Source organism: Spermophilus citellus (genome assembly GCF_964194105.1).
Source record: "Spermophilus citellus genome assembly, chromosome: X".
NCBI classification, from domain to species: domain Eukaryota; kingdom Metazoa; phylum Chordata; class Mammalia; order Rodentia; family Sciuridae; genus Spermophilus; species Spermophilus citellus.
Genome location: NC_138190.1, coordinates 34,288,279 through 34,305,520, shown reverse-complemented (window position 1 = coordinate 34,305,520; position 17,242 = coordinate 34,288,279). Strand labels below are relative to the sequence as shown.

The 17,242-nt window shown below is 38.8% G+C and overlaps 1 protein-coding gene across 2 annotated transcripts in view; it reads left to right on the top strand.

Moving 5' to 3' along the window:
- Positions 1-14,838, top strand: part of MED14 (mediator complex subunit 14) — a 69,598-nt gene extending 54,760 nt beyond the window's left edge. Inside the window, exons 24-31 of one of the 2 annotated variants that reach the window (XM_081276825.1) lie at positions 2,309-2,440; positions 4,309-4,491; positions 5,412-5,647; positions 6,838-7,017; positions 7,107-7,214; positions 10,502-10,627; positions 10,998-11,190; positions 13,774-14,838. In XM_081276825.1, coding sequence (XP_081132951.1) covers positions 2,309-2,440; positions 4,309-4,491; positions 5,412-5,647; positions 6,838-7,017; positions 7,107-7,214; positions 10,502-10,627; positions 10,998-11,190; positions 13,774-13,847 — 1,232 coding nt within the window. In that variant the 3' untranslated portion in view covers positions 13,848-14,838. The remainder of the gene's footprint in view (positions 1-2,308; positions 2,441-4,308; positions 4,492-5,411; positions 5,648-6,837; positions 7,018-7,106; positions 7,215-10,501; positions 10,628-10,997; positions 11,191-13,773) is intronic. The other variant, XM_081276826.1, reaches the window with a different exon arrangement.
- The last annotated feature ends 2,404 nt before the right edge of the window (positions 14,839-17,242 follow it).

The window sequence follows — 17,242 nt, the reverse complement described above, 5'->3', positions numbered from 1 at the left end:
TCATACTTAGCCACTCATGGCTCTTCAAATTACTACAGTAGCATGGTTTAAAAATAAAGAAAAGAAATTTTAAAAATCCTCATCTAACAAAAAATATTTCAACCCTCCCCCCTTTTAGGAGGGGGTATGTGACCTGCTTCCTCTGTCTTAGATTGCTAGATAAATAGACTGCATCTGTAATACCAGGTGTGTTAAGTGTAACAAAAGGGGTTAGTCATGCTTTTGAGCATTTTGAGCATTCTGCAGGGGTTTGACTGTTATTTCCTGTAGATGCCTGCCTGCACCCCTCCCCCTTGAAAATCCATTGTTGGATTTAAGCAGGGCCCTGTGGGGTTCAATTTGCATAACTGAAAGGGGTAAGCGTGGTGGAGGGGCAGATTTCAATGTGGGGGTGGTTTCTCTGGAACCTGTTGCTTGTAAGTTCCCAGAGACATCTGAGTTAAGATATGACATGCCATAGGCAGTTGGCTGTATCAGAGAGATGATAGGACCATAGATGAAGACTTGAAGTTTTTATTGTCATGTCCAGGGTCATTGAAGCCTGAGTGGGTGGGTGAGCTCAATTCTTAGGAGCACTAGTGGTCTATGGTGAAAGAACTGCTAGGGAGGAAGTAGGCAGATACAGAAACAGAACCCTAGGGGACTGTGTTTCTAGGATATGTGTTGCAATGGTTTTTTCATAGGAAGAAGGGAAAATAATTTTGAAATCTTTATGTTAGCAGACAAGTATATAGTGCTTACTGTGTGCCAAGCCCTATTCTAAGCACTTTACTCATTTAATCCTCACAGCAAACTTGTGGCATAAGTCCTGTTATTAACCCCATTTTATGGAGAAAAACTGAGGTATGGAGAAGTTAAATCTCCTGTCCAGAGCATATAGCTAAATAAGGTTAATCAAGTTGATCAATGTATTTTCTGAGGATAAGATATTGCTTTAGGTACTTGGGAATATAAAAACCTGAAATTTTCTTAATAGTGGTAGAGGCTTTGAAACCTGCTGTTGTTTAAGATAGTGATGGAAATGTAACAAATATTTTAATGTTGTGTTCATTCAATAGATTGGGTAGCCATAGTTCCCCCTTCGAATCCTAAATTAAAATAAATCCTATGGCTTTAAATACTATTAAGTTCATGTCTCCAGTTACTCTGGAACTGTAGCCCTATATTTTCTAGTTGTCTATTCACCATTTGCATATAAAGTCTAGAAGCTACCTGGAACTCAGCAGAGCTGGAACTAAGCTCCTACCGCTGCCCTATTGCCCAGTCCTTCTCCTCCCACAGACATCCGGCTTTAGAAAATGGCAGCCTCTAACTTCCTGTTTCCTGGGCCAAACCATGGAAACTCAACTGGCTGGCTCTTTCTTTCAGATCCACATTTAGTCACTGTCAGCTCTATTGTCCGATTTTACCCAGAATTCGACTACCAGTCCTCTCTCACGTGGGTTACGGCAGTTGCCTCTGACTGGTTTCTCATCCCTACCTCTCCCTTGTTCCCGAGTCTATTTCCCCATAGCAGCTATGACAGGAGATAGTTCACGACTTCTGCTCCAGGCTTCACACTAGCCTCCCACGCATTTGGGGCAAACCCTAAGTCCTTAGAGTGGCCTACAAGTCCCTCTGTGGTTTGGACCTCGCCCAGGCTCCTCTCCCCTGCCCCTTGCTCATGGTTCCAGCACACTGGCTGCCTCCCGTTTGCACATAACTCTTTCCTCCTCTGGAACATTTGTACTAGCTCTTTTGTTTACCTGGAATATCTTATCCCTGGATGTCCTCATGCCTTATCCTGTACTTTCTTCCCGTCTGGCTCACATGCCCCCTTAGAGAGATAGGTCTTCTCTCAGCTTTATATACAGGACAGCACTCATCTCCACCACTACATGAAATTGTCCCCTTACTCGCTCTAGTTTTCTCCATAGCTCTTATTATTACCTGACATAGATGTTTGTCTTTCTCATTCTACTAGAATATAAGCTCCACGAGGACAGGAATTTTTGTCTCTTTTGTTAACTGCTGCATCCCCAATGCCTAGAACAGTGCTTGGCATGAAGTTGGCATTCATGCCTACTCGTTGAGTGAGTGAGTAAAAAGTACACTGGATTTTTTTTTTAAATTCGTCAATATAAGAACTAGAATTTGGGCCCATGGAATTGAGCTCTCTTTTTCAATAATGAAATCTTTCTAGTTTTTTGTTACATTATTTATGGGAGCTTTACCACTTGTTTCTTTAGGGAGATTTTTAACTCGGGGTCCTTGGACAGGACGTAAAAGGTGTCCTGCAAGATCATCTATAATTATTTTCCTTTATTAGGAAATCTGCATGCCGCCAGCTCCCCCAGTGGGGCTTTGAGAGCCCCATCACCAGCGTCATTTGTTCCAACTCCTCCCCCATCCTCGCATGGAATCTCAATAGGACCAGGGGCCAGTTTTGCTAGTCCACATGGTGAGTCCACACGTAGAAATCGCTATAGCATAAGAGCTTGACATGAAAGTAATTTTTGTTAGTAAATTTCCTTATTGCTAAATCCGTGTCTGTTTATTGAGGAAATAGCAAAAGAACTGCTTAAGGAGAAAATCAGTTTTTCCTAATCATACCACACAGAGGTAATGAACGACCAGTGGGTCCTCTCTGCTTTGAACTCTGCGCCCCACCTTGCCCTGCTCTGCCCTTCCTGTGTACTTCTTGCTCTCCTGCCTTCTCACCTGTCTGTGGCTCTTGCTTGCTCCCTACCTATCCACTTCTCCGCCCCCCCCACACACCTCCCCCACAAATGGTAATATGAATTGCTTTGTGACTTTAATTTTTTTTTTTAACAAATTTACAACACAGTGCCTTTATTTTTATGTGGTGCTGAGAATCGAACCCGGGTCCGCCCGTGCGAGGTGAGCGCTCTACTGCTGAGCCACAATCCTAGCCCGTGACTTTAATTTTTTAACTTTATAACTCAAAAGATACTTTTTGGATGGATTCAAATAAAGGACAGAAGAGGTAGTCAGTGAAATGTTTCCTTTTTATTCCACCAACCACCTGGTTCCTCTTCCCAGAGGTATTTGGTGTTAATATTTTCTGATAATTTTGCAGAGCTGTTTTATACATATGCAAGCAAATATGTATCCCTCTTACACATGTGGCAGCGTACTGTAGGGTGTTCATTTTTTTCATTCAATATATCATGAATATGGTGTCATACCAGAACATAAAGAGCTTCCTCAGTTTTTAAGCTGCACACCCCTGTGATTTTACATTAATACTTGTGCAAGTATTTGTTAGTAATAACTCTACATCATTGTACTGTGTGGCTTCATAGTATTTCTTGCATGGGCATACCATGATTGAACTGCTATCCTATTACTGTATGTTGAGAATGTTTCCTTTTTTTTTTTTACAGTTAAAGATAAAGGTGCTGTTTCTGCCCACATCCATGATTATTTCTTAAATAAATTCCTAGAAGTGGCATCTTGGTCTCAAAGGGTCTGAGAAATTCTAAAGCTTTTGAAACATTGCAAATTGCTCACCTGGAAAGTGTACGAATTTCCTATAGCATCGTACATTCTTGTCTGTTGTCCTGCATGTGTGCCAACGGGCGGGTGTTAAGATTTTAAAAGGTCTTGGCCATTTTGATAGGTGAAAAGGGGGATCTTATTGTTGACTATGTGTTTCTTCGATGACTGGTGAAATGGAACCCTTTCTAAAGTAAAGACCATTTACTCGCGGACATGTAAGGTAGAAGTGTCTTCTGTTTTTCTTGGTGACAAAGATCTATAAATATGTCAAAGGTCATCTGTAGGATGAACTATAAATTATTCAGGAAGTCACTGCTTTCAGAACTTGTATCTCGGTTCATGTTTTGGTAAAGGGGGCCTTTGCTGAAGAAAGAAAATGGAAACTTTCCCTCTCTTTGTCCATCTCTGAGTAGAATGAAAATATAATTTGTTAGGGGTTAGTTTAAAAATAAAATATTTCTCTCCTTAAAGGAGCTTCAAGATTGTTGGCTTAGTATTTTCAAGCACATATAGTGACAAAAAAAAAGTAGATTGTGATGCCTTACATGATGTAGAAAGAAGCTCATGTGAAGGTAAATTTTATCTTTTCTTAGACATATTTTTCTAAATTCTTCCATCCATCCAGTTGAAAAGTACATAAACTACATAAAATAGAGATTCATGCATGGCATGTTAATAAACATCAAGCTTTAATGGCATATCTTATTGAAAGAAAAAATAAACCAGCATTTGAGGATTCGAATGCTGTCACCTAATTTTGGGTTATTAAGATGTGGGTTTTGAGAACCATCTGATTACTTCTTTCAGGAACTCTTGACCCTAGCTCCCCATACACTATGGTGTCACCAAGTGGACGAGCAGGGAACTGGCCAGGGTCCCCTCAAGTGTCTGGCCCTTCACCAGCAACACGTCTGCCTGGAATGTCACCCGCCAACCCATCACTACATTCTCCAGTTCCCGATGCTTCTCATTCCCCTCGAGCTGGAACAAGTGAGTGTGATCAACATTTTTATGTTCTTTTTTTAATATAACCAATAAATGGCCTATTTATTTTCATCCTCACACTTGAAGGTTGACCTACTTGTTGAATGAGGATACCTAAAAGCTTCAACTTTATCCACATAGTAAATCTGTTCACAATCGTTAATTTGCAGAATCGGGCAAAATGTAAGAAAGGGGTGATATCTTTTCCAGAAGCCTTAGAAAGTGAGTCCCAGTATTTCTGTCATGACCGCTGCATTGTTAGCTGCCACGTTGAATCATAGACAATACCTTAAGATACAAATGAACACAGAGGAGAAGAATTATACCAGTGTATTTCTTGGCTTTTGCTGCATAGCTTTTAGTACTTAAAACAACAATCATAAGTGGCTCCCAATTCTGTAGGCTGCCAAGCTCCATAGGGCTCGCTCACGTGTGTTTGGTCAGTTACTGTGTTCATTGGGGACTAGCTGGCCTGAGATGGCCTCCGCTGGATGTGTGGTCTCATACTGGATCACAAGTTTGTTCACATGGTGACCGGAGAGGGTTCCAAGAGAGGAAGTAAATATAAGTCTAGGCTTGCAATTAGGCCAGTGTCACTTCCATTGCATTCTTTTGGCCAAAAGAAAGTTGCAAGGCCAGTCAGATTCCAGGTGGAGATGTAGACTGCACCCCTCAAGGAGTTCCTGCAAAGTCACTTGCAAGGAGCCTGGCTACAGAAGGAGAATAATTATGACCATCTTTGCTAGCAGGAAATTAATAAATGATTGTAATACCATAAGGAGTAACTAAAACAGTCCAAAATGATTTAGAATGACAATGAGTTATAATTATGAACCTTACAAGATAGTTCATAATTCACAGCAAAACAGGAAACAAAAAGATAGTATGTATTTGTCACTGAAATGACATGTTTTCCTTCCCCAAAGGTTCCCAAACAATGCCGACAAACATGCCTCCACCTCGCAAACTACCTCAGCGCTCCTGGGCGGCGTCCATACCTACCATCCTCACTCACAGTGCCTTGAACATTTTACTGCTGCCCTCTCCAACGCCAGGTCTCGTGCCCGGCCTGGCAGGTAGTTACCTTTGTTCCCCACTTGAGAGATTCCTTGGATCAGTCATCATGAGACGACACCTTCAAAGAATTATTCAACAAGAAACGGTATGAGTACCTCTTAACCCTCTCAGTAGTGATTGTCAAAAGCAGAATGCGGAGTTGTCCTTCAGAAAAGGATCTGAACTAAAGTGATGCTTCTCACACCTCCTTTAACTAGCTTATTAGAATTATGCTTTTCATTCTGCCCTAGTGTTAAAAATGGGCTCTGTTTTCTTTTGTGTTAACATGTTTCTGCATTTCATAATCTTTTGTGCTGTGACTTCCATGGCACAGGACTAACATGAACCTACAAATAGGTCACCACAGTATTCAGAGGATATGACCTTGCAGAGAATGGTGTGGGAATAACTGTCTGCCCTTGAGAGTGCCCTTGAAGACGGGCTGACTTTGAATATGAGTCTCCATTGAAATGAAATTATTTATGATCACAAGGATGAATCTCCTTTTAAAATGCATGAACGATTGAATTTAGTTAAAGCATTTATAGAAAAAGACGTCTGATCCCGTGGTGATTCCCTTACAAAATAGTTCATAATTCACAGCACCAATTCTAGAGTTAGGTTCGTGGCCAGGCCATATCACCTGCTAATATGCGCTTGGGCAAATTTTTTTTACCTTTTTGGTAAAAGTAGATAATAGTATCTATCATCCGGGCATGGTGGTGCATACCTGTAATCCCAGTGACTCGGGAGGCTGAAGCAGGAGAATCCAAGTTCAAAGCCAGCCTCAGCAACATAGCAAGACCCTGTCTCAGAAATTTTAAAAGGTGGGGGGGGGGCTGCTGAGGATTAGCTCACTGGTTAAGCACCTCTGGGCTCAATCCCCAGTCCAAAAAAAAAAAAAAAGAAGAAGAAGAATATCAATCTGACTAATAACAGTAGAGGGAATTTGAGATATTTTATGAAAAAGCCCTTTGCATAATGTCTTGGCTTTCAAAACATGTTAGTTACTTCTACTTGCTATTGATATCTGTATGTATTAATGCAGTAGTCAAACTGGTGAATGTTTAAAATGTCAGATTTGGAAAAAGGATAATAATAAAAGTTTTAGCATAATTTGAACAAATTAGTATTTAAACGAGTAGTCATCTGACCTGTGACCCAGCCTGAGTTCTGCCACTTAAAATCCATGTAAGCTTTCAGCTCTCTGAACCTCATTCTTCTCATCTGTGTTTACTTAGTTGTTTTTCTTTGAAACAATTCATATTAATTTGATGCTTCCTTCTTGTTTTGCAGCTGCAACTGATAAATTCCAATGAACCTGGAGTGATCATGTTTAAAACTGACGCCCTGAAATGCAGAGTAGCTCTTAGTCCCAAAACCAACCAGACCCTTCAGCTAAAAGTGACACCCGAAAACGCAGGACAGTGGAAACCTGATGAACTTCAAGTTTTGGAGAAATTCTTTGAAACACGAGTATGTGTTAATGCATAACTTTAATATAATTGATGAAACAGAGAAGTCAAGGTGGAATGAAGAATAACTAGCTTTATTTATCCCGACAGGTTGCAGGCCCACCTTTTAAAGCCAATACATTAATAGCCTTCACGAAGCTGTTAGGAGCACCTACGCACATCCTCAGGGACTGTGTGCATATTATGAAGCTAGAACTGGTAAGTTCTGGAGAAACGCGTGCTTTTCTAGCAAGGTCTGTTTGAGGAGGTTAGAGTTGGTGGGAGCAGTGTTGATTAAGTTTCACTTGTTTATGTACTTTCTTCCTTTTTTTTTTTTTTAAAGAGAGAGAGAGAATTTTAATATTTATTTTTTTAGTTTTCGGCGGACACAACATCATTGTTTGTATGTGGTGCTGAGGATCAAACCCGGGCCGCACGCATGCCAGGCGAGTGTGCTACCGCTTAAGCCACATCCTCAGCCCACTTTCTTCCATTTTTCTCCTTAATTCTTAATTTTTAAATTAAATTTTATTTATCTTTGACCAATTGACATAATTCTGTTCTCTTGAATTCAGGACAATGTGATATAGTGAGAAGTTCACTCTCCATCCCTGTCCAGCTAGAGTCCAACCAGAGTTCTCAGTGGCTCCCTCTCTTTGCAGAGGTAGTCCATTCATAAAGGCCAATACATCTCTCCTATATACTTTTTAAATAAAGCAATAACATTTACACATGCTATTTTGTACTTTTTCCCCATTTAATTATGAAATATTATATACACATTAATTTATGTGTTATAAAATTTTTTAAAGATCTGACTCCCCACCTTTGTTGGTCATGGATTTTGTGTCCATGAATAGCTGCTGAGACTGAAATGCAGAGTCACAGACAGCAGAAGCTGCATGGGCAGCAGCCCCCTTTAGAGCACTAGATATCTGCTCTTGCTCTGGTATTGGTCTTTGTGGATTTTTTTTTCCTTCTGCATAGCTCTGTCCATTTGTATTAGTTTTCTAGGCCTGCTATAGCAAATTACCACAAACTGAATGGCTTAAAACAACAGGGGCTGGGGATCTAGCTCAGTTGGTAGAGTGGTGGCCTCACATGCACAAGGCCCTGGGTTTAATCCTCAGCACTACAAAAAAATAAATAAATAAAAATTTTAAAAAATTTTCTCTTAGAGCTCTGGAGGCAAGAGTTCGTAAATCAGAGTGTCCATGGGGCCATGCCCTCTCTGAAGTATCTAGTGGAGAAACTGTCATGTGCTTTTCTCTTAGCATGGTGGTGCCAGCTGTCTTTGGTGTTCCTTAGCTTGTATATTTGTCACTGCAATCCGTGCATCTCTGTGTGTATCTCTGTCTTTTTTCTTCTCACAAAGGACCATAGCCATATTGGATTAGGGCTCACCTTAATGACCTCATCTTTACCTGATTTTATCTGCAAAAACCCAAGTAAAGTCAAATTCTACAGGTACTAGGAATTAGGACTTCATATCTTTCAGGCACTCAGTTCAACCCATAACAGCATTTAAAATGATGTCTCCCTACTCCAAATATTTGTTAGCGTTTGTGGTGGAAATGATTTCCAGAATATCAAGCTTGACATATTGTCTTGCTTAATTCACTGAATGAATCTTGGAGATTTTTCCAAATCGGTACATAAAGAGTGTCTTTGTGTTTTCCTTTTTAAACAAAGCTTAGCATTTCTTTATATGAATATGTTAAAATAGCTAAGCAATCTTCTCTTTCGGTCATTTTAGTGATTTCTAATATTTTACTATTACAAACAGGGCCATAATAGAGAGCCTTTTTATGGATATGCTCGTATGTCTGTAGGATCCATTTCTTGCATGAATTGCTGACTCAGAGGATATGTATATTTATAATTTTGATAGACACTGCCAGATCATTCTCTAGAAGTTATGTGAGTTTATATTCACACTAGCCATTTATGAGAATGCCTGCTTTCCACATCATTATCAACAGTTTTATTGATCTTTAGATTTTGGGTCTTTCTCTTACTAATTTGTGGGAGCTCTGTGTATATTACAGAAGTTACTCCCTTGAAACATTAGTTATAACTTTGTGTGTGTGTGTGTAGTGGTGGGGTTGGAACCCAGGGCCTCCTGCATGTTAGGCAAGCACTCTACCAGTTAGCTCTATCCCTACCCAGTTATAAATATTTTTCCTAGTTTTATATTTGTACTTTTGGTAGGTTTAACTATTTCTTACAACTATATAGATGGAATTCTGGTGGCAGCTGATTATAATTTTTTCAGTGTTATAGCAGTCTTGTTTTAATGTTTCCAGTGTCTATTTGAGGAACTCTAATGCCTCATTCCTCCTTTTAGTTGGTGTTTTACTATGAGTATTTGAGAAGCAATGTCATTTGCTAATAGTCTGAACATTTGGCTTCTGATCTGATAGGACTATAGCAACTATTTATGTGAATAAGAAATCTATGACTTTTTAAAGGAGTAAATATATGTTTAAGAAAACACCAGGGGGATCAGGTACCATTTCCCACTCCTGTATTTCCAGCGACTTGGGAGGCTAAGGCAAGTTTGAGACCAACCTCAGTAACTTAGGACCTGAGGACTTAGCAAGACTCTGTTTTAAAATAAAAATTAAAAAATACAAAAAGATCAGGGATGGCTTGGTAGTTAAATGACCCTGGGTTCAATCATTGGTACTGCCCCCCCCCAAAAAAAAAGGTACCAGCAGATATGATTTGCAATTAACACATAGACTAGTTTGTTTAGGGAAGGAGTTGGAAGCAGAACTAGAAAGTCTAGATTGACACCAGTTAAGAATCTTGAGCTGCCACAGCATGGTGGTGCACACCTTTAATCCTATCTGCTGGGGAGGCTGAGGCAGAAGGATTGCAAATTCAAAACCAGCCTCAGCAACAGTGATGCACTAAGCAACTCAGTGAGACCTTGTCTCTAAATAAAATACAAAACAGAGCTGAAGATGTGGCTCAGTGGTCTAGTGCCCCTGAGTTCAATCCTCAGTACCAAAAAAATAAAAAGAAGGGCCTTGAATACACTCGTCAGGAAATGTCACTAAACATTTCTGAACTTGATTAGAAGAATCACACTACAGGATATGTAACTGACATATTCTATTAATAGACTGGGAGAGGCAGCGACTGGAAGGGACTGTTAGGGAACCGTAGGAGACGTAATGATCCTTAAGCTTGGTGGCCTCCATGAAAAAAGAAAGGAATAGGTCAGGTGTCAGAGACACTGCAGAAGCTGAATCCATAGGCTTTGGGAACCAATGAAGTGAGAGGGAAGGACAGGGAACATATTACACAAGTTCAGAGTTGACTTTTCAGTTGTTTCATGTCTGTATTTCTTTTGAAAAAATGCAGGTCATCGCTTTATGTTCTGTTAACAATTGGATGTAAAGTGAAATTCTAATGTTTCAGTCTCCTCGAGTATGATTTTAAATGTTCATATGATTTTATCATGATGTTTCTTTTTCTTTCTTCTTTTTGCAAAACAGTTTCCTGACCAGGCAACACAGCTGAAGTGGAATGTTCAGTTTTGCCTGACGATTCCCCCCAGCGCACCGCCCATTGCACCTCCTGGGACACCTGCTGTGGTGCTGAAATCCAAAATGCTATTTTTTGTAAGTACCACCCACATCTGTGTGTATGTACAGAGCTTCTGAGAAAAGTGCCAGATGGGGGTGTCTGAGCAACTTTTGGATAACTGCATGAATCATTCATTACTGCCAAATAGAGGCCCAGGTCCCTTGATTGTCCGTTTAGACTTCATGGGATCCTGGTTCCCTTAGTAACTATAGAAATGTATTCCACTAGGTAATTGCCTGACACAGTTTCACCTTAACCATAATATTCAGTTGTCAGTTTTCTTATCATATTTAATTTTCTGGTCCTTGCTAGTTAATGTGAAAGTAGAGTAAATGATATGACCTTTGAGAAATTGAGACAGATGTTTTATTTCCTTCTGTTTTTATTCTCTTTGTGTATCTACAGCTTCAACTAACTCAGAAAACATCGGTCCCTCCCCAAGAACCTGTTAGTATTATAGTTCCCATCATTTATGACATGGCTTCAGGTACAACTCAGCAGGCAGACATTCCCAGACAGCAGAACTCTTCTGTTGCTGCTCCCATGATGGTCAGCAACATTCTGAAGAGGTTTGCAGAGATGAATCCACCGCGACAAGGTACATGACCAGTAGACGATGTTCTATTGCATATATGTTATCAAAGTTCTTTTGAGAGACACCCCTTCTCTCCTCTCCTCCCTGCCCCTACACCCCAGTCCCTCCCTAGGAGTAGAGCTCTGGTTGCCGTGGCCCTCTTAATGTCTGCCTGTCGCTGTCTTCCTTTCTCACTGGTTCTTCATTTTTGTCCATTTCTCTGCTGCCTGGACTTTTATTTTTGTTAGTGATCTACTGTTGGGACTGACCCAATTGCTAATGCCAGAAGCTTGTATTTATAGCACACATTGCCACAAAGCCCTAGGTTAGGATGATAGAATTTTCCATGGCTGTGAATTCCTGCCCTACCATCAATATCTGCCACTCTGTACATCACAAAGTTGCAATGCATGTTGGTTTCTCATATTTCATGGTTCAATCATGAATAGAATACTCTCATTAAAAGTTCTGTATCTTCTAAATGTCTTGTGAAGAATAAAAGCTGATACAAATGGCATCACTGCTTTTTGGGCTTCTTATATAAGTGTCAGGTGGGTGCAAGTGAACCTTTTCACCAAGTGCACAATGAAGCTCTCAAACTGAACATTTCCGAGGAAACCAGAATGCTTCTAGAAAGATAAACAAGGTCCCTTCCATACTGGAGTAGCCTACGCTTAACACGTAACTCCTGGCAGTGCTAAATTTGCGGTTACAGAACATGAAGCTCAGCAAAGGGAACTTTTCTTCCATTTTGCTCATTTCTAATATTAAGAAAATATCAATGAAAATTTTGCTTGTTTCTAATATTAAGGAAGTCCTCTGTATCTCAGCATAGTTTGCTAACAAAATTATGGTAAATGAGGGAAAGTTGTTCTCTGAAACATTTTTAGGTACCTCAGTTTTAGGAATCATGAGATGATATTTTTAACCGTTTGTTTCCCCATGTTGTACACAGGCAAGTTCTCACTTTAGTTTCTAAGGAATACGCTGGGCAGTAGAGAACGGTGTGCTTCTTTTGTTGTGATACTTCTTCCACTTCTTACAATTTTCTGCTTTCATCCTTTGACTTCTCTCTTCTTTGAGCTAAAAATAGGCCCTCAAGAGTCAAAGTTCAAAGCCATTAGAATTCTCAGAGTACCAGCCCAGTAGAACTTTGATAATAAACAACCCTTCCTTCACAAGCAGATGGCTATCATTATCTTATGTGTTTTTATGTATTATGTCTTGTGGAATTTAAAATGAAAAGGAAAATGTTTTGATCCTGTTGGATCAAGCAAGATTTTCTACTTACCAATGAAAGTACTTTTTAAAAAGATATATACACACACACACACACACACACACAAACACATATGTGTGTGTGTATATATATATATATATATACACACACACATATCTTAATTCTTTTATTTAAGAAATTGGTGAGATATTTTGTTTTTTTTATTTATGAAATTGGTTAGATACTGTAGACGTGTTTCTCTTTTCCTTTTTGTTTTCCCCTTTTGACTGGACAAACCTTGGATTTCCTTCTTTCTGTGCCTTGATTCTCCAGTGGTTGGAGAGAAGGTTGGCAGTAACTTGCACAGGGTCACCGCACATCCTGCCCTTTGCCAGAGGCCATGATTCACATGAGTTCTTCAGTGCTCCCACTTTCAGCCACCACAGTGTCAGACCATGCTCTAGTGCAGGGGATTCAGCTTTTGGTTTATGATTTTTAATATGTGTAATATTTACAAGAAGTGAGAGGTGAGGGGGAAATCAATAGAATGAGCCATTAGTACCCCCTCCCCCTCCCCACAAACAAATCTTTTAAATTGCTGGTATGCCCTACTTAAGCCTCTGCCCTCCTCCCACACCCGTCACTTTCCTGGGGTAAAGTGTTTCTAAGAAAAATCTCCTTTTGGTTGCTAATTGATTTTAATTGAATTTTAATGTTGAACTCCAGAAGTTGACCATTTCCTTGAAATTTGGGAGAAATCTCCAATAGATGTTGTACTTGCACTGTCCAATATAACTGTAGTTAGCTAGATGTGACAATCTAATGAAAACAAACCTTTTAAGTTAAAATTTAAATTCAGTCTCAGTCACAGTGGCTGTGTTAAAAGGGCTCAGTAGCCACAGTGCACATACACAACATTTCCATCTTCACAATGTTATGTTGGACAGTGCTGTCATAGACATTTTTATTTGGCCTTTAATGCAACATTAGAGGGACACCACTGAAATTAGAACTAATACATAAGTATAAACTCGATCTTTTCATTCTAGGTTCAAAATGCACAAGCCTTAAACCTTAGCTTAAAGCTCAATTTTAAAGGCTTATCCAGAGGAACATTATTTCTATAGAACCCTTGGTGTATGTTCTTAAATTCATACCTAAGTGGGACTTTCCCACTGTTCTCTCTTGAGAACAAAACGGATCCCAAACCAAATATTATCTAGTTCTTCACACCACAATTTAGTCCTCTATAATCTGAACAGTGAAATAGTTAGTCTTTCTTTTAAGTTCTTACTAATTTTATATTTAATTCCCCTCTCCCCCACCGGTGTGTTAACATCATCTTTCCTGTATTGCGAATAGCTAATGACCATTTTTCTCTGTTGCAGGTGAATGCACAATATTTGCAGCTGTTCGTGATTTAATGGCTAATCTTACACTGCCCCCTGGTGGGCGTCCATAGACACTATTGTTTTTAAACCAGGAAGGCTGACAAATGAGACAAAACAACACAAAAAAGTCTGAATTCAGCCTTCAGTTTTAAAAAAGGAAAAGGACTTTTTTGATTTTCAGAGATAAATATTCTAAACTGGCAAAAATTTTCAGGGTGCACTTCTTTCATCAAAAAGACCTTCAATCTTTTGTATAGTGAACTTGTATAGTGTGTTTAAATGGGACACATTTCAAATTAGGTAATTCATGAGTGTCCGCTTGCCAGTAATAGATTTAATATTCTGTTTTATACTATAAAGTTATGAAAATGCCAAACTTGTTTATTTAATTGTTTTCTTATGTTTTGGGTGTAATAGTCCTTTTTTTGATTTTTGTTTTTTAAGGCAGGTCTGTCATTTTTGAATACTGTAAAACTGTGATAAACTTTATATTGGAGCTGTATTTTAATATGACCGCTTTGAATCCTTACATGAAAATGTTCTGGGAGTTGTTATAAACACATCCCAAAGAAGCAATATTTAATAAAACTAGGTTTAAAAAAGTGACACTCACTTGTGTGTGTATAAGCTCTCTAGACTTCTTAGGGCCTCCCTTCATCTTTAACCTGGTGGGGCCAGTAATTTCTAGTCAGATATGTCTGAAGTTTGACCAGAAACATCTTCTTTATTTCAAGGTTAATTTATTTTCTTCAATCATGCCTAACTTGACTGGTGATAATATTTAGCACCTTGGTTGTCTTTCAGTGTAGGATTTGGGTGAAAAGCAGTAAAAGAACCTAGTCTTTGAGAAGAGGAAGTGATTTGCACTGATCAAGGATCTCAGACAATGCAATCATTCTCATCTGTTGAGGATACGGAAACTTTCAGGCAAATTCCATCACAGGATACTTGTGTGTACAGCGTTAATTAGGAAGCAAAAACTCTAATGTTCTACCTTTGCATGAATTTCTGTGACATTTCTTTATCTCGCTTCTCCTTGCCTTCCCAACCAAAATTGGGGTTGTTCTAAACAATCTCAATTCATTGTCCACAAAACAGTAGGATGTTTTACTTAGAAGAAACCTGGTCCAGTCATTTTGAAGAGTCCAAGATTCAGGGCCTCTCTAGGGTCCAGTGGAGTTTCTGGTACTGATGCATCTGAGCAAGGTTTCTTTTTGGAGACCCGCACTGTCTCTCCCAGTCGGGGACTTTTTCAGCTTCAGAGAACATGATCTGAATCAGAGATCTTCTGGTGACTTGATGTGATTTGGAAAAGTTTTTAAAATGATAACGCCATGCTGAGTTATCTGGTCACTCTAATACTGGCTCTCCATTAAATTTTAGATGCTTTGTCTAATTCCATTTTAAGATAATTGGGCTTCTATAAGTATAACCACCAAATTATAGCTTCAAGCCTCTCAACTGTAACTGTATATCATATCTGTTCTCAACTTTGCTTGATTCTCCATTCATTTCTGGTCAGAGTTGAAGCCTTCTTTGTCTTATTTCTATGTCTTCTGCCTTCATCTCCTGCTTCTCACCCAACTCTGCCCCTATTCAGGAGTAGGTGACTAAACTTTTATCCTTCCTTTAACTTGCCTTTTTAATCTTTGTTTTCAGTTCTCCTTAGAGTGATAATCACATCAGTTTGGCAATCTAAGATGTCTTTATCAAGGATCAGTCCTTTTCCGTTTGGGACTGAATCCCTTCTTTCATGTAGAAATCTACATGTATATATAAGAAGTGTATTTTTATCCATAGGATAACATTGTTTCAAATAATTTTATTAATAGAGTTAACTTTTCAGGCATTTTCCCTTTTAAGTGTGATTTTGAAATGTTAATTGCATTTTAGACATGATGCATTCAACGGACACTTTTTCCCCTAATCGTAACTCATCTTTGAATGCATTGTGCAAGAGTAAGATAGGATTCAGTGAAAAGAATTTGCTTTTGATGCTTATTAAGAGTCAATCCATGAATTTGAATTTTTATATCATGCTTGGTACTTGGAATTGGTATATATACTTTATTAAAGCTTGAAAACATTTAGTGTTTGAATCATAAGTTTCATCACAAACCATGTCTTTTGCCTCATTTGTTATCCACGTTCAATCAAAGGGACTGGATGCCCATAGTAATTTTCCATAGTAGGTGGTGTGGGACTTAACTTGAAGGTGTTTTTCAATGTGATTTTAGTATTTACATGAATAAATAAAATTTGTACAAGTTTCAGAGAACTACCAACTCTCTCTAGTTAATTTTGGTGAAGATGTTTTGGATTGTAGTTTGGTTTAGTATTAGTTTTAATTTTGAAAGAAGAAATCTGTCCTAATTTGTTACCTTCTTTTTTCCATCTGCAGAAATGCTTTCAAAATGGGTAGAAGTACTTTTAGAATAAGGAGGAAAGTGAAAACTGGACTAGACTATACCAAGTTATTAATAGCAGGAGCTGAACCTTACCTTTGAAAATTAACTGAGTGAGCTAAGTGCAAGCATAAACAAAAATATACATGATTTTGAATTTCTATACCACTAATAACTTTGCTGCAGTTAACACAATAACCTGTTTGGCTATGGGATGCCAACAGTCTTTGGACTGTGCGTAATTTGATAACTTCAGGAAATATAACTTTGCTACTCTGAGTTCTGACACAATTTCAATATAAAAGTTGTTTCTTTCTTTCATGTTTTTCCCCCCAAAAGAAATAAAGTCCATTACTTTTTAAAATTTTTTTCAAGACACGGGGTCTCGCTATGTTGCCCTGGCTGGCTTCAGACTCCTGGGTTCAAGCGATCCTCCTGCCACAGCCACTCAAATAGCTGGGACTATAGGCGTGTGTCTCTGTGTCCAGCTCCAAGTGTTCTTGATATAAAATAAATACACAGAAAATTAAGGGACAGAAAGGAAAAAATGTTAATGTAGATTTAATTGTTTCTTGTGAAATTTTCATTTGGTTTTGATGTGGAATGAACAGAATGGAAATGTGTCAAAGGGTATGATTTGCATTTATTTAGGATGGATATGGTATTGAGGTAATTAAGACAGCAGAGGCCAGCCAGCACTCCAGGAACACCATCATCTGCTCACAATTTTCTATAAATTGCTTCCACTTACAAGTGGCCGGTGATTTATTAAAATACCTTACCCACGAATGTAACTGATTGAAAGGGCATATTTAGGTCAACACAAAATAATAGTTAATATTTACTAAGTTTATCTGAGCACTGTTCTAAGTGTTTCAGTGAGCTTTTAATCCCAATCCTCCCGCACTCCTCCCCACCACCACAACCACCACCCTAGGATGTAAGTATCAATATCCTTTTACAGATGACACATGGAGGCCCAAAGAAATGAAGTAAATTAATTTGGGATGAAATTAATATTGTTTAAGTTCAAACCACAAAGAGGCACCTTGAGTCCAGAG